A 20,976-nucleotide genomic window follows, 5' to 3' on the forward strand; every position below is an offset into this window, starting at 1 on the left:
TTAATTGTTCCCACGGTCAGGAAATTCCTCCTTTAATTCCAGGTTGCTTCTCTCCTTGGTTAGTTTCCATCCCTTGTTTCTTGTCCTGCCCTCAGGTGCTTTGGAGGATAAGTTGACTCCCCCTCTTCTTTGGGGCAGCCCCTCAAATATTGGAATATTCACTGTCAGAATATTGGAATATTCCTTGTCTGGAATATTCTTGACAGTGAGAACAATTAACCAATAGAGCAGCTTGCCTGCTGGAGTTATGGGTGATCCATCACTGAAGGTCTTCAAGAAAAGATTGGATAACCATTTGTGGTGCAAAGACTTCTGTATTGGTCAGGGGGTTGGACTAGAAGACCTTCAAGATCCCTTGCAGCCCTATGATTCCAAGTTAAATAAGACCATTGGTTTAATACTTCATTAGACAATCAGGCTTAAGGATCTCTCTCAAATGTTGGTTCCCCTAAATGTATTCTCTATAATACATACAGTATTTCCTTGGTTTTTGCAACATTAAGATCAAAAAATATTCTTTGTTGCATCCTACATTCTTGCAATCAACATTTCTTATTCACTGACATTAATTTGGGTTTTCAATCATATCCTTTCCCCATAAAAGTACTCATACGTTCAGTTAATCAATATTACCACAAACATTCCTTGTATATTCACCATCCATAAATATATTACACACCCACTCCATATAACACATTTATATTTTAATATTTTGCTGGTACACAGTCAGCACCTGCTGCCTACTATTTTTCATCATCTTCACAGCATTTATTAATTCTTTTTATATTTATATTTTTTTTTCCTTAGGCAGAATATTTATAACTTTCATTTTCATTCTTTTCTTCGATACTTCAATATCCTTCCAATGCAAACCTTTAATATATTCCTTCACTCCACATTCACCCCAGATCATATCGTGTATTCTTAATTTTAAGTCCATTCCTGCCTTCATGTTCTCACCTTCTTAAAGCCATTTATTTCCCTCAAAAGCACCCTGCATTCCCTCAGCTTCTTTTAATCCTCCCTGTTCTTTGCAATTCTCTTTTCTCTATGCATATTACACATCTTCCTTTTAATCTTGTTTTTTCTTATTACTGCAGCAAACTTCACTCACATGCATTTTTTTTTTATCTGCAGCCTTTTGTGTCTCCGTTCCACCATGCATTTTTTTTTCCATTTTCTTCATTAAAAACTTTTCACTGGCAGTCTAACACAATTATTTTCACCCCACCTTCCACACCCCTTTTCCATTCATTCAGGGGAAGATTCATCTATCTTCTAGTTCTATTTTTGAATATGATTCATACTTTCCCTCCCTGCTATTATTTTACTTTCAATCTAGTTTCTTTCTCTTCATCTCCCAGGTCTGCTTCTTTTTTCAAGACTACTCTTGACACCACCAAAATATACCGTACATCTATGGAGATTCTCAGTTGTCCAGGTCGTGATTGTCTCAAAAGTGCTTTTTCGAGAGGCCACTGGGCTTTCTTTTTCCCTGAAGAGGTTTTGCTTCTCATCCCAGAAGTCTCTTCAGTTCTGATTAACAGTTCAATTCTTCAGTCAGAAATGAAGAAGCTTCTGGGATGAGAAGTGAAACTTCTTCAAGGAAAAACGAAGAAAAGTCCAGTTGCCTCTTGACAAAAGCAGCTTTGGGACTACCAGAATATAGTTTATCCCAAATTCAAACCCTCTACTGACTTTGCATCCTTCACTAATTATCTCTCTCTTTCACATTAAACAAATCAGTCAAGATTTTTGATTCTTTCCTTTTCTTTCTGCAGCGATGAACCGACTTTTGCCTAAAAGACGTATTCAGAAGAGCCAATTCTCATTCTCTCCAAGTGTCTCCATTCCATTTTCTGTATTCTCATCTCATCCCCAGCCATCCGTTCACATCATCTAAAGGAATCATCTTCCCCCTAAATTATATTCATTCGACATACGGCTCAATTTCCCTCCCAAAGTCATTTCTAAGTTCTTCCACAATTTAAGTTCGCTGAAGCATAACATGCAACTATCCCTAAGCTTCGCATCCCTACCCACGACAATCGTGATGACACCAAATGACACTTTCTAACGTATATTTCATCCTTTTCATTTGTGAATTAAAATGGTTCTTTTCCTTCTCTCTGTCTACGTTCACCAACTCTGCTCCACAAAATCAGCTGTCTGTGTAGCGCAATCTCCTTATTTTAAGGGCAAAACTAAAATGCAGCATGTTCGTTAAAATTGCCAGACGCAGAAATTCGAGGCAAACTTTTAAAATATATATTAAAAAACCCTCCCTCCAAACTTTGTGGCTTATTACAATAGAAAGAGTAGGGGGAAAAAATAACTGCCCTGAGGAAAGCTCTTGTGCTATTGTTTAAATAAAAGGCAGAAGATAAAATTTGGCAGTTTTACTGTTTGCAAATGCAGAAAGCAAAACAAGGAAGAATTCTAATGCACTTCTACACAAAGATAAAGAAGAAAGAAAAGTTTTTAAAAGTCTCTTTTATTAAAGGTTTGACATAATGGTTTTCACAAATCCAGCAATGAATATACTATATATATCCTGTTTGAAGGATCATTAAATTGTTTGCTTAGCGTACAGTTATTATTCTAAAGCCCAATTATTCACTTTTGATCATTTTATTTTTATAAACAGGTGTAGTCACCTAATCATTCTCTTTTCAAAGCTTATTTGTGGATTATAATATATACTGTAGTAGATTAAATGTGTTACTTTGGAAACCATTTTGGATTTTTTTGCTTGAGAAAGATTAAAAATGAAATTTCGTTTTTAGGATTGGATGATTAGATCTGTTCTTATAGAAATATTGTGTATTTTCATTTTTGCAATTAGGCATGTATATTGCATTTTTTAATGTTTAAGTTTAAAGTCAGAGTAAGAAGACATTTTGTTATATAACTCTAATGCTATTATATTTTTGACATTTAGGTTTAAACTTAGAGTATGAAGTCATTTTGTTATATAATTCTAATGCCACTTTGATTACCTAATATTTTATATACAACTTTTTTATGCCTTTAATTCAGAGTAAGATATTATTTCTAATATATATATATATATATATATATATATATTGAATTCTGCCTCCCTCTGAAACTTAATAAAGATGAGTATTACCATACAGTACAGAGAGACATATATCTCTGTGTGATATTAATATAGTCACCTAACATTCTTTCATAACTCCTGTATGTTCTCTGAAAATGTTGTGCAAACAGTAACCAACTAAGCCATAATTTATATTCCCAAAGTAGAAACCAACATGTCCCAAATATGCTTTTTCAGGAGGCAGCTGGACTTTCTTGTTTCTTCTTTTGAAGACGTTTCGCTTCTCATCCAAGAAGCTTCTTCAGCTCTGACTGGATGGTGAGGAAGGGAAGGATTTATATTCCTTGCAGACAGCTGGTCATTTGCATTTTGCATTCCCCACCATCCAGTCAGAGCTGAAGAAGCTCCTTGGATCAGAAGCGGAACGTCTTCAAAAGAAGAAACAAGAAAGTCCAGTTGCCTCCTGAAAAAGCATATTTGGGTCAACCATGGCTTGGATGACAGAATCTCTACAGACATTTAGCTACACAATTTGAGATGAACACCCTTGGAATGGTGTGGAAATAAGGAATGGGATTCCAGGGGGAAAAAATTGCAGACTACAGTAACCATGTGGCACTATTCAGGTGATCCTGAGGACACAGGTAAACCTCCAGGTGCCCTCAAGGACCCTCTAAAAGGATGCAGATGACCAGCTGTCTGCAAGGAATATAAAATCCTTCCATTTCCCCACCATCCAGTCAGAGTCGAAGAAGCTTCTTGGATGAGGAGTGAAACGTCTTCAAGAAAGTCTAGTTGCCTCCTGAGAAAATGTACCTTTGGGACAATCATGACCTGGAAGACTGAGAATCTCTACAGACTTTTAGAAACCAACAACTTATTTAGAAGATTGTCGACAATCCAGGCAGGATCCCATCCAGTGATATCTTGAGAAGGAAGATTACAAAACTCAAAAGGTTCTTACTTCAAACAGCTGCTCTAACTGGTTCTAACTGGTTGACTTCTTGGTTGGCTAAGACCAAGCATGTTATCGGTACCGCAGAATGGTTCGTTTTCTGGCTGCTCTGTGTAGCAACCTCACATCTGATGTATCCTTTCAGGCCAAGTGGTCTTTCTTCTCTTGAATGCTCCTCTCCATGGTAAGGGAGAAGCTAAGAGGACCAAGGGGTCTCCTCTGCTATTAATTGTAGGTGGTTCAGCAGATCTGTAGGTAAGAGTTTTTGAACAAAACAGACACCCTGGGTCTTATGTCCTCCTACCCATGATCATGTCTCTGGAGATTCTCAGTCCTCCAGGCCATGGTTGTCCCAAAGGTGCTTTTTCAAAAGGCAACTGGACTTTCTGGTTTCTTCTTTTGAAGACTTTTTGCTTCTCATCCAAGAAGCTTCTTGAGTTATGGAGGAGGGGGAGGGGGAGGAGGAGGAAGAGGAGAGGAAGAAAATGACAGAGATAGAGATGATAGATAGATGATAGATAGAATAGAATAGAATAGAATAGAACAGAATAGAATAGAATAGAATAGAGATGATGATAGATGGATAGATGATAGACAGACAGACAGATAGATAAGAGCGATATGATGAAGGAAGGAAGGAAGGAAGGAAGGAAGGAAGGAAGGAAGGAAGGAAGGAAGGAAGGAAGGAAAACCCTAAAACAAGCAGGTGGGAGGAATTATCATTTTAGAATCCAGGATTACCCAGTCCAAAATAAATCATCTCATTTAAACACATCCAATGAAGAGATCAAAGAAGTTTCTTGAGTTATGGAGGAGGAGGGAGGGGAGGGGAGGGGAGGGGAGGGGAGGAGGAAGAGGAAGAGGAAGAGGAAGAGGAAGAGGAAGAGGAAGAGGAAGAGAGAAGAGGAAGAAGAAGAAGAAGAAGAAGAAGAAGAAGAAGAAGAAGAAGAAGAAGAAGAAGAAGAAGAAGAAGAAGAAGAAGAAGAAGAAGAAAAAGAACTGAAGAAGTTCCTTGGATGAGAAGCGAAACAAAGCCCAGTTGCCTCTTGAAAAAGTACCTTTGGGTCTTACTCATTATGTTGTCACCTGATTGTCCTAGAAGGTTATCTAGTGGTGGTGGTGGTGTGTCCCTATGTATGTATGTATTTTTTTTATTTATTTTATTTGTTGAGCATGTATTAGTTAACAGATATAAGTATAGACATGAATTTTAATACATGAAATGGGTATGAATAAAAGGAAACATTAGCTCAGGGACAGTAGGCATGCTGGTGTGCTTATGCACACCCTTTAAAACCTCTTAGGAATGTGTGTTATGCAAGACTGTTAGGAGAAGTTCTACCTGGATGTAATAAAGCAACCCTGAAAATTTCCTATTTCTTTTCTTTTCTTTTTTACATAAAATAAGTAAAATAGACAAGAAGTCAAATCCCATTTGGATTTAACAGACATTCTCTTTTAACGGACACACCTTCTGCCCCAAGGGTCCATTAAATCAAGGACAGTCCTGAAAATTTCCTATTTCTTTTCTTTTCTTTTTCTGCATAAAATAAATAAAATACACAGGAGTGTTTGATACAACCATGACCTGGATGACTGAGAATGTCTACAGACTCTTATACACAGGAGTCAAATCCCCTTTGGATTTAACAGACATTCTCTTTTAACGGACGCTTTCTATCCAAGAGTCCATTAAATTAAGGGCAGTCCCTGCACAATTTCTAAAAAAAAACAATCTTCTATAATGACGGCCTTTCGTTGGTATGTTTGGCTGTCTGAACATGGACTCTGGTGGTTTCCAACCACAACAGTGCATTTGGAAGAGCAGAGGGAGTAATTGGTTGGTTGGCCTGCTTGGGGGAGGGGCATTTTGACATTATCCTGGCATTGTTCTGTAACTTTCTGTCTGTGGAGAATCCAGAATGCATTTAAAAATGCAAAACACTCCACTGGTTTGGCTGCTGATCTTAGGTGTGTATGCGTACTCATATTTGTGCCTTTGTGCAGGCGCTCCATGGTGCATTGTGTTGCAACGGCATGTCTAAATCAGCTGGTTAGACCCGTTTGCTGCAGCCGTCCTCTTCCTGCAGCATAACAAGAAAAGTTGTGTTTAGCTGAACAACGTGTGCATGACTCATCAAGAGTCTTTGGTTCTGGGTGCTGCTGTGGAGGTAAACTTCCTTTTGGGAGGTGAATGCAGGAAGGGATTGTCCCTCTGTGCTTCTCAGGGTGGAAAGTCATGCTTAAGAAGCAACTCATACAGGGTTTTTTTTGGGGGGGGGCTAATGTCCCCATTTTATAAGGCAGAAACCAAATTGCCATTTTAAAAAAAAATCTACCTTTGGCAACAAACCTCGATCCAGAGCTTTGTTCACAGCTCCAGAAGCATTCAGGAAAGCCTTGCCAACCTTGCCAGCTGCAGAAGAAATGGGCTGGCAAGGCAGGTGTTGGGGTATGCAAGGTCTGGCTACAACCATCCAAAGGTAAGGAGTAGGGCAGCTCCACCCACCCAACATCCCCACCCTCGCTTAATTTTTACCCGTCCACTCTGGAATGGGCAGGACCTTAATTAGGGCTTATTTTGGGGGTACAACTTATATTGGGTGCAGGTGTAAAAATCAAGCTAGGACTTACTTTCAGGGTAGGTCGTATTTTCGGGAAAATAGGGTAATAAGAGAAGGTAGTAGAAAAGATGAGAAGGATGATAATAATAATAACAACAACAATAATACAGCCATACCATACAAGCTAGGGATACATACTCATTTTATGTAAACCAGGGTTTCCAACCTTGACATATTTAAGACTTGTGTATTTCAACTTCTCTCTCTCTCTTTTAATGTGTGCCTTCAAGTCCAAAAGTAAGTCGTAGGGCAGCTCCAACGCCACCTCAGCTTAATTTTCACCCATGCACTCTGGAGTGGGCAGGATCTTAATTAGGGATTATTTGGGGGGTAGGGTTTATATTGGGTGAGAACATGTAAAAAAGCAAGCTAGGACTTACTTTCAGGGTAGATCGTATTTTCAGGGAAACAGGGTAGCTCTTTGACATGAACCAACTTGTTGGAAAAATCCATAAATACGTTCTGTAAAATGTACTAGACAAGCTCCTGGGTTCAAAAACTTATTTACCAGACACACCCACCCATACACAAGGACAATCTATCCCAACCCTTCCTGATCTGATGGACATCTCCCTTCCTTAACAAAGGTGATTTATAGGCTACTGCTGATGGTAGCTGTATCATATCATGCAAATGCCACTGTGTTATCTTAGTAATTTATACAATAGTTCTGTCAGTTAATATCCATGAATCATTAGGTGGGAAGGAGGACATGACAAAGCACTTTCTGAACAACCTTGCCAAGAAAATTGCAGAGAGTTCTTCAGGCAATCTCTGAAAATCGGACACAATTGAAGGGAAGAATTTTTTTTAAAATATCATCAACGAATTATTTTGTCTACTTAGAGCCACTCAATTGAATCCACCCCCCTCCCACTTGTGGCAGCGTGGAATATGGCTTCCAAAGTTGACAAACACACAGACAATGTGTGGAAGGCGCAACATTAAAGATTGGCATGTATTAAACCTATTTCATTATTATTGTTATTATTATTATTATTATTATTATTATTATTATTATTATTATTATTATTATTTACTCATTACTATTAAACCAGTTAAGATTCCATTTTCCTTTGGCTCATTGTGCTTCTCCAGTGACTGGCAGTCCTTGACTTACGATCACCACAGAGGCCAAAATTTCTGCTGCTAAGCGAAACAGTGAGTTCTGTCCTCATTTTATGAGCCTTCTTGCCACATTTGTTAAGCGAAGTGCCGAAGTCGTTAAGCTGGTACACAAGGTTCTTAAGGGAGTCTCGCTTCCCCACTGACTCTGCTTGTCAGAAGGTCATTAAAAGGGGATCACGTAACCCTGGGACCCTGCAACCGACATAAGGACATGCCAGTTGCCAAGCCTCATGAGACCATGGGGATGCCACAACAGTGTGGAAAAACAGTCATAAGTCGCTTCTTTTCAGCACCATTTGAACGGTCCCTAAACAAACTGTTATAAGTTGAGGACTCCCTGTGCAAAACTAGCTGGCAGAGTCAAAAGGGCTCTGCTACAATAGAAGACACTGGCAAATTTCCAGTTCATAATTAGGGATTATTTTTCCCCCAACAGAACAAACTCATTATCCAGGGAAGAAGATATTAGCAGGCCGAGTTTTCCCAGAGCAGACAGGGCAGTTTTATAGGAAAGCTGGTGTCATGCCCCTGCCAGAGTCTGAATCCAAGGAGGCGGAGGAGCAGCTGACAGGGAACGGGAATGTGGCTCCGTTGGCTGTGGAGGAAACTGGGGAAGGGCAAAGTCCGGCTGGGCAAAACAGGGGAGAGGAAGAACAAAGGAGAGGGGGTTCAGAGGAAGACCCAGGCCCACCCCCTCTTCATCCTAGGGCATGCAGGGAGGAATGGAGAAGAGAGCAACATGGGTTGCATGGCTTGTGGGGGAGGAAAGGGCCCTGATTCCCTTCATTAGCCACACCTGGGAATGAGAGTTTAAAAGAGATGCAAGCTGAGTGCAACGTCTGCTGGGAGCAAACGTGAGTTTATCTTCGTGTCTTACCAACCATGTTGAGTTATTGCCATGCCTTCACATCTGGAATTCCTTCTCTTGCCCTGCCGGACTAATGACACCATTTTGCCTTTATTGGGCTTATAGTTACAGTTTTTGTTGACCATGTTTTGGACTTGATTCTCTGCAGCCAAATGCGGTTTACCTGGGAGAGTTTTTCTCCAGCCAGAAGGTAACCAGGACATTGGAGGCAAAGTTGGAGATAATAAAGGGACTCCTACTGATTATCCTACTGATTATCTGACTGGGTTGCCTTTGTGCCATACCCTGGGTCACCACAGCAGGTTACTCTGAGTAGACCCCACCCTGCCTCTTCTCGAGGCATGACAAATCACACAATCCTTGTGTTTCATTTCAGAGCCTCCTAAAACCAAATCCTCGCCTTAGTAAAAAAACGAAGTCCTGGCCATGAGTTTGAGAGACAAGTTTTGCATATTCAGCGCCTTTTTTTTCCAGATTTACCTTTTCGTGAATTTCCTGGGTGGACTGAGCATCACAAAAGGCCACGGTGGCCACGTCCTTCAGGATCGGCATTTCTACTGTACAGTCCCGGCCATCCAGCAGTGCAACCAGGGGACGCGGGTGCATGGGGCCGTTCATGATCGGAGGTCGAATGCCTGAGATTAAAAGGGGAAAAAAGACAAGACATTTTAATCAGATAACAGAGTTGGAAGGGACCTTGGAGGTCTTCTAATCCAACCCTTTGCTCAACAGGACACCTTATAACATTCTGGACAAACGGCTGTCCAATTTCTTCTTTAAAGACCTCCAGTGATGGAGCACCCACATCAGTTGTTCCACTGATGAACAGAATTACAGAATAATATTTGAACAGGGTTTTGGAGGAGTGCTGAGCCGATGCCGGTTTGAACCGGTCCAAGTGAACCGGTAGTTCCGACCATCGGCTGACTCCGCCCACCACCCCTCGCCCTATCCTGTCCTATATTTTCTTCTTTCTGGCTTAGCTGAGTCGCGTGGCGTAGCCGATTTCCACACCTCAGCTGTTCTACTTACCGGGGCTGCCCTAAAAGGTAAGCAGCTGAGCTTCAAATTGCTGTATTTTGAACGCTGCTCTGCACAAGCGCATGAGGCAAAACGCGGGCTCACAGCACCGGTTGTTAAACTGGTTGTAGCCCACCACTGCCTTGGAGGTCTTCTAGTCCAACCCCTTTCTCAAACAAGAGACCTTATATTATTCCAGACAAATGTCTTTTGTTAAAAACCTCCAGAGTTGGAGCCCCCCACAGGTTCTGACGGCAATCAATTGTTCTGTCAGGAAACGTCTCCTTATTTCCAGGTTGAATCTCTCCTTGGTTAGTTTCCATCTGTTGCTTCTTGTCCAGCCTTTGGGTGCTTTGGAAAATAGCTTGACCCCTTCCTCCTCCTCTGTGGCAACCCCTCAAATATTGGAAGGCTGCTCTCCTGCCTCCCCTGGTCCTTCTCTTCCCTAGACTAGCCAGGCCCAGTTCCTGCAACCGTTCCATCGTATCTTTCATGCTCCAGTCCCCTCATCATCCTGGTTGCTCTTCTCTGCCCTCTTTCTAGAGTCTCAGTTCTGCAGAGTTGAATTTCTGCTATTCATTTTCTGAACACTCCCTCCATTCATCGCATGTTTTAACCTCCAGTCCCCTAATCACCCTTGTTCCCCTTCTCTGTACACCTTGTTTTTATTTATTTTTGTCTATTTATTTTGTTTTATTTACATTCAGTTTAATTGGAAAATGGGACACTATATCTTAGGAGAAGAATATTCAGACAATATACGTAAAGAGAATACAACCAGAATGATAAGGGAAACCCTAAATGGAACCATTTGGTGGAAATTTACACCACTCTGGTAGCACCTAGAGATGCTAGAATTCCCCCGCCCCCAATCATAAAGACGATAAAAACAAGACTCTCTAAAAGAACTTGTTGAGTCTCGCTGTTCTGATGAGAAAGCCATTTGCAACCGATCACATCCTGTTTGCCTGCATAGGCAGACCACCGAAATTACAGTTGCCAATACAATCTCAACTGGAGAGCCTCACTTAACACAATTGCAACAACAAAGCAACAAAACACAATTTCCAGCATCTGCCAAGTTGGAAAGGAAGGGCTAAAACTTTGCACAAGTCCCAATTCCTCCCTGCTTTTCATTTAAGCCCCCTGCCTTTTCTCAAGCAATCCTGAGAAAAGATGCAGCTGCTTTAAAAGAAACAAAAAAATCAAACTCCTTTGAAAGCAGCTGCGACTTTAGTTAAGCTGCTTTAATGAGCAACAAAGAACCACTGTATTTATGGGACGTTTGAATCGACTCTGTTGTTTTTAAAACTTACCCAGCCCAACAACTTTGGTTAGGAATGGTGGGTTAAACCAGGCAAAGATGGCAACCCTGGCATTACACAACCCGAGGCCTCTTACACCTTAAATACTTGTCAACTTTGATTGTAATTCCCACGGCTGCCATCTTGGACCCATTTGGACCCTCCTGCAAAAAAGCACCAGCAATATGAAGAATAACACAGATAAGATGCCACACACACTAAGACACTGTAAATCTTAATTCTAAATATCTTAGTTTTAGTAGCAGCACTGAAGGAATAGCTCAGTGGTTAAAAAAAAAAAACACACACACACAGAGAGACACACAATTAGCTGGTCAGCCCCAGGCCAAGCCAAGGAAAGCAAAGGGACAGATGGGGTGTGCTAATTGCTAATTATTTTAAGGGTGTTCAAAGCCCAGGGAGCAACAGCAAAACCAGAGAAATACAAAACCCAGATCAAAGAATCCTAGGGCAGGAGGGAACCTGGAGGTCTTCTAGTCCAACTCCCTTGCTCAAGGCAGGAGTCCTTATACCACCCCGGACAAATGATTGTCTGATTTTTTCTTGAAAAATCTTTTCTTGAGACCTTCAAGAAGAGACTGGACTGCCATTTGTCAGAAATAGTGTAGGGTCTCCCACTTGGGCGGGGGGTTGGACTAGATGACCTATAAACTCCCTTCCAACTCTGATTATCTGTTATCTGTTACCTCCAGGGATGGAGCACCTACAACTCCAGGTGGCTAAAGGTAAAGGTTCCCCGTTGCATATCCGTGTTTGTCACTTCTGGGACTCGGGGGAGATGCTCATCTCCATTACAAAGCTCAAGAAGAGCCAGCACTGTAGGGAGACGTCTCCGTGGTCATGTGGCCGGCATGACTCAACGCCCGAAGGCACATGGAACGCTGTTCTCTTCCCACCAAAGGTGGTCCCTATTTTTCTACTTGCATTTTTTATCTCTTTCGAACTGCTAGGTTGGCAGAAGCTGGGACTAGTAACGGGAGCTCACTCCGTTATGCGGCGCTAGGGGTTCGAACCGTCGAACTGCCAACCTTCCTGATCGACAAGCTCCGCGTCTCAGTCTAATTCCCTTTACCCATTCAACGTATGGTTTAGCCTCCAGTCCCCGTATCATCTTGGTTGCTCTTCTTGGCACACTCCTTTCTAGGGTCTTGGCGGCTTTTCTTGCGGTGTGGTGACCCAAACTGGAGACGGTATTTATTCTAAACGGAGCCTCACCAGCACAGGATAAAGAAGCGATGTTACCCCTCATCATGACCTTGGTGCCATCCCTTCGTTGAGGCGACCCTAGGATTGCATTGGCCTTTTGGGCAGCCACTTGTGGACTTCAACTCCCAGAGTTCCTCAACCAGCAAAGCGGTGGCCCTGTGTCATAAGTGTGAGCCAGTTGCCGAACGTCTGGATTTTAATTGCCCATTGTTCCATCGTATGTGAATGATGGGTATATGTCCAATTTTTTTTGTATTCAAATGGGAAAAAAAATTGCTTAAAGATACGTACATGTGTGTAAATATAGATTTTCTGTGAGAAAATTTTGGTGGTCCGCAGAGAAATGTCACTCCCAAAGCACTTAATGCAGGCTGTGCAGGAACACAAGGCTGTGCTGCCCACATGGCCCGCAGGAACACAAAGCAGTCACTGAACAAAAAGTTGTAAGTTGAGGACCTCCTGTATTCCATACATAACTAATACAGGTAGTCCTTGACTTACAACAGTTCATTTAGTGACCAAAGTCACAACAGTACTGGAAAAAAGGGACTTATGACCGTTTTTTTCACCCTTAGAACCATTGCAACATTTCTACAGTCACAGGAGTAAAATTCAGATGCTTGGAAACGGACTCATACTTACGACAGTAGCAGGAAAAGTTGTAAAATGGGGCAAAACTCACTTAACAAATGTCTCGCTTAGTAGCCATCTAGTCTTATTCTAGGGTCCATTCAACTAAACTCGAGTTAGCCATCCAGAGTTGAGCACCTATAGGAGCTGAGTAAGTAAATAATAACTACATAGAATAAATGACTCAGTTTCCTGCATTCAGACACACAAAAAAAGGAACCCTGGTCAGTTTAGCACTCAAAAATAATCATCTGATTAAAAAAAAAAAACGATCTTCTTATTTTCAAGAAAACGGTGTGTAAGACTCAAGATAAATATGCTCTGTTAGCTATAACTGCAAATTAAATTAATACACATTTTGACAAGCATTTGATTGTAACGTAAGCTTGGTTAAAAACAATTCCAATTCCAGGAACGCTTATCAATCTGATATTTCTTAAACTGGATTTTAGTTTCAGAGTCATTAATTCCACTTTTCAGTTTATTTACAGTCCTGGGAGACAACTTGTCATTTGAGCCTCCTTTTTCATATATTTTAACTTTTTTGTACAGCCTCCGAAACTTTTTAAACTTCTTATTCACACAAGCCTCCGTTTCTTTTTTTTTGCTTTAAAAAGAAAACCCACAAAAATACGGAAAGCAACATTAAGAGGTTGGGGGAAAAAATGCAAAAGATGGGACATTCAAATGTGTGAAGTCCTGTCTGAACCTTGTCAAATGCAGGTTGTCATCTTCCATTAATGTCCTGCTGGCTTCAGTAGATCTTGAAGGTAAATAATAAATACTGATATATCAAATATGTCAACCATTTTGTTGTCCTTGATGCCTAGGAATAAATTAACACTTATCCGTGGCCAGGGAAGAGTTACAAAAAGCTGGAACAAAAACTCTACAAATCTCTTAAAACTTGCTTAAAAACTGCAGGCCATTGTACAAAGAGTAGAAGAATTAGGGGTAACATGATAGCAGTCTTCCAATATTTGAGGGGCTGGCACAAAGAAGAGGGGGTCAAGTTATTCTCCAAAGCACCAGAAGGCAAGACAAGAATCAAGGGTTAGAAACTAATCAAAGAGAGAAGCAACCATGGAACTAAGGAGAAACTTCCTAACAGTGCGGACAATTAACCAGTGGAACAACTTGCCTACAGAAGTTGTAGGTGCTCCATCACTGGAGGTTTTTAAGAAGCGACTGGGCAGCCATTTGACCGGGATGGTATAGAATCTGCTGCTTGAGCAAAGGGTTGAACTAGAAAACCTCTAAGGTCCCTTCCAACTCTATTCTAAAAAAAAAAAGAACAGCGCTAGAGGTTCAGGCTTCTTGAGAACCTACTCCACAATCAACTCAGCAGAACTGGGAAGTGATTATTGTAATGAGGGCATCAAGTACCGTGTTTCCCCAAAAATAAGACCTTGTCTTATATATTTTTTTTGCCACCCAAAAAGGGCACCAGGTCTTATTTTCGGGAGATGCCATCCACTGACTAACCTCACTTGCATGTGTCACCCCCAGCCTCCTTTTTGCTGTCAGAGGCCTTCAGGAACTTCTTCTTCTGTGGCCGGCAAGGCTTTCCTGAATGCCTCGGCAGTTGATAATAGATCTCTGGATCGATCCAGAGCTTTGTTCTCAGCTCCAGAGGCCTTCAAGAAAGCCTTGCCAGCCTTGCCGGCTGCAGAAGAAATGGGCCATCCAGGCAGGTGTCGGGGTGTGCAAGGCCTGGCTACAACTGCCCAAAGGTAAGTAGTAGGGCAGCTCTACCACCACTCATCCCCACTCAAGCTTAATTTTTACCTGTCCACTCTGGAGTCAATGGGAGTCTTAATTGGGAATTATTTTGGGGGTAGGGCTTACATTGGGCAGGAAATCAAATTACGTGTAAAAATCAAATTAGGACTTACTTTCAGGGTAGGTTGTATTTTGGGGGAAACAGGAGCAGAGACCTTCTAGTCTTTGGCTGCAGAAAACCAAGAGGCTGCAGGTGCCTTTTCCAACCAAACTTAATTGGGTACACGTGTAAAAATTATTGGGCACACATGTATAAATCAAGGTAGGACTTAATTTTCAGGGTACGTCGTATTTTCAAGAAAACAGGGTATCAATTACTTGAAGTTATAAGCTTTATGGATTTAGTGGGACCTCAAAACAACGACAAAGACCCTTCAGCAATCCCAAAGATATAGCCTCATCAGGCTGGAAGGGACCCTTGGAGGTCTTCTAGTCCAACCCCCTGGTAGGAAATCTTATTGCATCCCGGCCAAATGGCTATCCTATCTTTTCTTCAAGACATCCAGCGATGCAGCACACACAACTCTGGAAGGACCCACAAACATCACAATATATCACAAACTTTGCAAAATGTAGTTAGGGGGCTTAGTAACCTGATGCTTAACATGTGCCAAGGCTAACGTGCGATCTTAAAAAAAACCAAAAACCAACCTACAGCTGTTATGTTAAATCTGCAGAGTAACCTTAATTTTGAATGTACAACATTTAGGGAATTTACGTTTAAGCCTTTCATGTTTTCCAAATGTATTTTTAATTATTTATCTAACAATTCTACAGAGATAAAAGCCTTCATTTGACAGAAAACTCCTGGGGCCAGAGAGACCTCTTGCTCTGTCATTTATTCTGGATTGCATTCTCTATAAAGGCTATTATTAATTTGAGCAAATCTCTTGTCCACTCCAGATATTTTTCAAACTATTTTATTTTATTTTTTTTGCTATTAACCGTTGGAACATGATTCTGAACTGAAACCTATTTCTTGTCTTGAAGATTCTGCAATTTTTCATCCGTTCGATAAGGGGAATTATTTTAAACCCATGGATCAAGAAATCAAAATTGATTGATGCTCTCAAAAAAGCCCTTTTTAAAGAGATGATCTAGGGCCAAAATATCATCAGATATTAACATCTGTCAGCCAGCAATAAAACAGCTGTCAGTTTTAACTGTGAATTGATGTCTATTTACCTGTATTGATGTCAACGTGCAAGTTAACGTGTTTTGAATTGATTACCAGGTTGGCATATAGAAACCGTCAAGTTCAACCAAAAGATTAATGGAGGGCATATCCAGTTTCCCTGGCTAGTTATAGCATTGCAAACCATCAGTCAAAAAAGTCTATTATTTTCTGCTAATCTACCAGGTGAGAAAACAAACAAATCTGACTTTCCAAGCTAAACTCAGAAACAAAACTACAGCATCCTTTACACCAGGGGTCACCAACCTTTTGGATCTCAGGGACCACCCAACTCATCATTTTAAATCACGCGGACCAGAGACCCTGGGAAAATCCCCCCAAAAAGTCTGCAGGAAAATCCTCCACCCTGTTTTCCTACCGATCGATCGTTCTTTATTTGGGATCGCAGGATCCCGTCTCCAGCTCTGTTCTCAGGGGGAGAGGGAGAGACTTTTGGCTTCATGCAAGGAAAGCAGCAGAAGCAGCAGAAGTCTTTCTTTCTCTCCTCCAAACTCTGCCAGAAACGAGTCTTTGCAGCACATCCCCTTGGAGCAGGAGGCCTTGCAGGGTCCCAAAGATTCATTTCTGGCAGAGTTTGGGGGAGAGAAAGAAAGACTTTTGCTGCTTTCCTTATATGCAGCCAAAAGCAGAAGAAGAAAGAAGCGGAAAGAAGCAGCCCGGTGGCCAGGCCAGGCGTGTGGGGCGAATGGGGCAAGTTCCCCCCTCCGCCCTTTCCCCCCTCCCCTCACTACCTCGTGTTGTTCACAGTGCAAGCGACGCAAGCCTTGTGTTCCCATGGGCCATGTGGGCGGCACAGCCTTGTGTTCCCACGCAGCCTGGATTAATTGCTTTGGGGGGGACATTTCTCTGTGGACCACCAACATTTTCTCATGGGCCATCAGTGGTCCCCAGCCCACTGGTTGGCGACCACTGCTTTACACAACATTATTCTTCATAATACAACATAGAATTGCAAGAAGAGTTTAGGAGTCTGTAGTAAATTGTCGTGTTTTACAAACAAAGCACTCCATTATATAGGTTGGCCCCGTCTCACGATGGTTTGTTTGCAATGGCCCTGAAAAAAAAGAGATTTGTGACCGGTTTTTTCACACTTGCAGCCGTCCCTCGGTCATGGAATCAAATCTCAAGAGGCTTGGCAACTGGCATGTACTTATGACTGTTGCAGCATCCAGGGAGTCACATGATCCCCTTTTGTGACCTTCCAATGAGCAAAGTCCATGGAGATGCCAACTGATTTTTTAAAGTTATTTTCTTTCTCTCTCTCTCTCTCTCTCACACACACATACACACACACTTTATCTCTTTCTTTCTCTCTCTTTCTCTCTTTTTTCTCTCTCTCTTTTTTCTCATTTCTCTCTTTTTCTTTTTTTCCTCTTTCTCGTTCTCTCTCTTTCTCTCTTTTTCTCTCTCTTTCTTTCTCTCTCCCTCCCTCTTTCTTTCTCTCTTTCTCTTTCTCTCTCTTTTTCTTTCTCTCATTCTCTCTCTCTCTCTCACACACACACACACACACACACCCCTCAAGTACATCAACTACTACACACTCATGAGTAGCCCTATACGTTACAAACCAAGATAGTGTAGGAAAGGAAGCAATGACCCAGTAGAAGACTGTTTAATTCCCTCCGTTTAAAGTGTGTGTGTGTGTGTGTGTGTGTGTGTGTGTTGTTCTGCAGGAAAGGTTCAATCGGTCTCAATACGGGAAAATTATTTTGATTTTAACGCAAACTATTCAACACCCGCTGAACTACATCATTTGAAATAATGGCATCCGTGGGACAAAACACAGAGCTACGAAAAGCAACTTCAGTTGGTGTTTTTTTTTAAAAAAACACATTAAAACAAAAAAACCTTTACCATTTTTAATTCTGCATTACCTATTCGGAACTCTTTTTAGAAACGATTTATCTCCATTGGAGACGGAAACCTCTATTATTTTTTCCCCTGAGAGATTAACTTCTGGAGGCTTTCTATAGAGTAGAGCTTTTCGCTCTGATTCATATCCTGCCTTTGGCTAGAACCGCTATTTGTGGCACCAATGTTTCCAGTGCAATACCAGCACAGCGTGGTTATTTAGTAGGTTTTCATTTTTATTTTTATTTAAAGCATTCTGATTGGGAAAGGGGGGGGGGACTATTGCATTTCATCTCTAATTACCAAATGCCACCGGAGTATATTCAAATTTGCAGGCAGTTTTCTGCAATTAAAATTAAAAGGTTATTCTCATACTAAGAAAACTGCAGAATCTGGGGAATCAAAACCACTCGTTTTACAAAGGTTAGCCCTTGACTTATAACAGTTCATTTAGGGACCATTCAAAGTTACGACAGGGCTGACTTATGATCACTTTTCACTCTTGTAACCGTCACAGCAGCCAGAATTCAGAGGCCTGGCCATTGACTGAATGACTGCAATGATTCACTTAACAGCGGTAGCAAGAAAGGTTGCAAAATGGGGCGAAATTCACTGGACAAATGCTTCACTTAGCAACAGAAATTTTGAGGCTCAATTGCAGCCGTAAGATGATTATCTAACTTAATTCTAACCTGCCCTGTTAACGGTTAAAGTTAGTCTCCGGGTGAGTTAGCTTGAAATGCTAGGAGCTCTTGAGAGTTCGTGCTGCATCCAGCTACATTTCATCATTTCATCATTTCCAGAGATATTGGGAAGTTGGCGCTCCGTAATTTCAGAAACTCCCAAAAATAGTAACTGCAGAGAGAAATTATATTTTTCTACTGCTGAGTTAAGGTACCTTGCTAAGACCTGAATTCTGGCGATCGCGATGAGAGTTTACAGCTTTAACTGGCAGGAAAGAGAATATATATATATATATATATATATATATGTATATGTATATGTATATGTATATGTATATGTATATGTATATGTATATATATATGTTTTCTGATATATATTAATATATATTAAAAAGCCTCTACAAGCGAGAAGATGTTAGGTGCAATGCAGCATTTAAAATCAGCATTTAAAATCAGCGGGAACAGTTGCAGGAGGCACTTCCTGAAGTCAGAGAAAGGAAGTTGCCAGAAATATCTATTTTCCACAAGGCTAAATAAGAACAATGACGAAAAAAATGAAAACTTTACGAAAAGCGTCAGCAGAAATATATTTATGGAACAACAAAGTGAACGGTAGTGCCAAAATCCAGCCCATAGTGAACAATGACATTGTTTAATTGCTGCCGCTATCACATTTTACGATGGCTGTAAAAAAAAAGATCGTAAATTGAGGACAGTCACATGGTGACTCGTTTAAGGACCATCTCGACTTATGACTGAAATTGCAGGCTCAGTTACAGGCAGTTGATTTATGGACAGCAAGTCAGACCAAATATACAGAGACAGGCATGATGGATTAAAAGATGGATGGATGGATGGACGGACAGACAGATAAGAGATGAGATACAGAGATGAGACAGACAGACAGACAAGAGATTAGAGACAGAGAGATGATAGACAGATAGACGGACAGATAGAATTTCCACTGCTAAAACACGTCAATTTTAAGCCATATAATTTTTATCGGGTGAAATATAAGCTTCCTGTGAAGAAATAGAGCATTAATGATTCCCTCTGTGATGACTCAAAGGGGCGTGGCACAAAGGCAACACAGTCAGATAATCAATAGGAGTCCCTTTATTAGCTCCACCTTTTCCCCCAATGTCCAGGTTACCTTCTGGGTGGAGAAAAACTCTCCCGGGAAAAGCCTTTGACTGTAGAAAGTTCAGTTCAAAACAAGGTACACACAAACTGTAACTTAAAGTCCAATCAAAGGAAAATGAGGTCATTAGTCTGGCAGGGCAAGAGAAGGAATTCCAGACGTGAAGCACGGGAATAACTCAACATGGTTGGGAAGATGCCAGGAACGCAGACAACCAAAGTCAACACAATATATAAGTCATGTTTGCTCCCAGCAGCTGCCGCACTCAGCATGCATTGTTTTAAACTCTCTTCCCAGATACGGCTAATGAAGGGAGTCACAGGGCCCTTTCCTCCCCCGTAAGCCACACAACCCACATTACTCCCTTCTCCATTCCTCCCTGCGTGCCCTAAGATGAAGAGGGGGTGGGCCTGAGTCTTCCTCCAAATTCCCTCTCCCTTGTTCTGTCTCTTCTCTGCTCTGCCCAGCCGGACTTTGCCATTCCCCAGTTTCTTCCACAGCCAATGGAGCCACACTCCCACTGTCTCCTCCGTCAGCTGTTCGGCTTCCTCCTCGGATTCAGATTCCCACAGGGGCATATGACACCCTCCATGGGCCACTGAATTTTCAGTGCATTTAGGGATTTTGGCTTTTATTGCTTCCGGCTGCTGAGCTCTGCTTTCTTTATTGGTCTTTTAATCAGAATCCTTTGGGAGATGTTTATGGCATCCCAGGATGAACGGGTGCATGGATCGGAGTTGCAGGATGTTACACAACCTCACAACAATGGCATGCCTTCGCCGTATTCTAGTTCACGGCATCAAAATTACAGTCCATTGTCATATTGCATCAGCTTCAAAAGCTTCAAATCATACAGTCCACTCAAGTAAAATATCTCTGGCAGCAGGCAGGGGGTAAACGACAAGTAAACTCAGATTTTCTTATGAGCTACGCAATGACTGGCAAAAAAAATAATTAAAAAATCATCTGCGGCTACTTCCCTTCTACAGGAAGCTCTTACAAAAGCCGATTCGCAATGCTTCAAATATAGAAGTGGTGTTTGCATATTTTCTGGTCAGCCAACCCAAAGAAGTATTTATTGAGCTTCAATGTGCAACTAATTTGGTACTGAGATATTATTACTTTGCATCTAATCCTTTGGGTGAAACTCACGAACTTACTTTTTTCTTTCTTTTTCTTTCTCTCTCTCTCTCTCTCTCTCTCTCTCCCTCCTTCCCTCCCTCCCTTCATTCCTTCCTTTTTTGGAATAAAGATACTTACATCCTCTCTCATCCAAAAAAAGAAACCAAAACTGAGCGATAGATAAAACTGTAGGTAATCCTCAACTTAAAAACAGTTTCATTAGTGACTGTTGTGGTTCGCCAGCGGCAGGTGCGGACGGCTGAGGTCTTGGAGAGCGAGGACTTGGATAAGGGGCCTGCGTGTGATGCAGGGATGGGGCCAGGACCATCAGGGAGTGGAGTGCTGCCTTCAGAGATTGTGGAGGCTGGCAGCAGCAATGAAGAGG

At 41.5% G+C, this 20,976-nt stretch overlaps 1 protein-coding gene and 1 long non-coding RNA gene across 2 annotated transcripts in view; one reads left to right on the top strand and one right to left on the bottom strand.

The window, feature by feature from the left end:
• The window catches only part of CTBP1 (C-terminal binding protein 1), a 60,468-nt gene that overhangs the window by 23,714 nt on the left and 15,778 nt on the right, over positions 1-20,976 (bottom strand). The window contains 1 exon segment of the mRNA XM_087967599.1: positions 9,117-9,271. Coding sequence (XP_087823725.1) covers positions 9,117-9,271 — 155 coding nt within the window.
• Positions 9,429-13,614, top strand: LOC148130618 (uncharacterized). Its single transcript, XR_015749948.1, has 2 exons — positions 9,429-9,685; positions 11,674-13,614. It is a non-coding gene; the product is annotated as an uncharacterized LOC148130618 (long non-coding RNA).

Source organism: Notechis scutatus, chromosome 5 (genome assembly GCF_049901735.1).
Source record: "Notechis scutatus isolate UNSWTSFEM ecotype Mainland chromosome 5, rNotScu1.2, whole genome shotgun sequence".
NCBI classification, from domain to species: Eukaryota; Metazoa; Chordata; class Lepidosauria; order Squamata; family Elapidae; genus Notechis; species Notechis scutatus.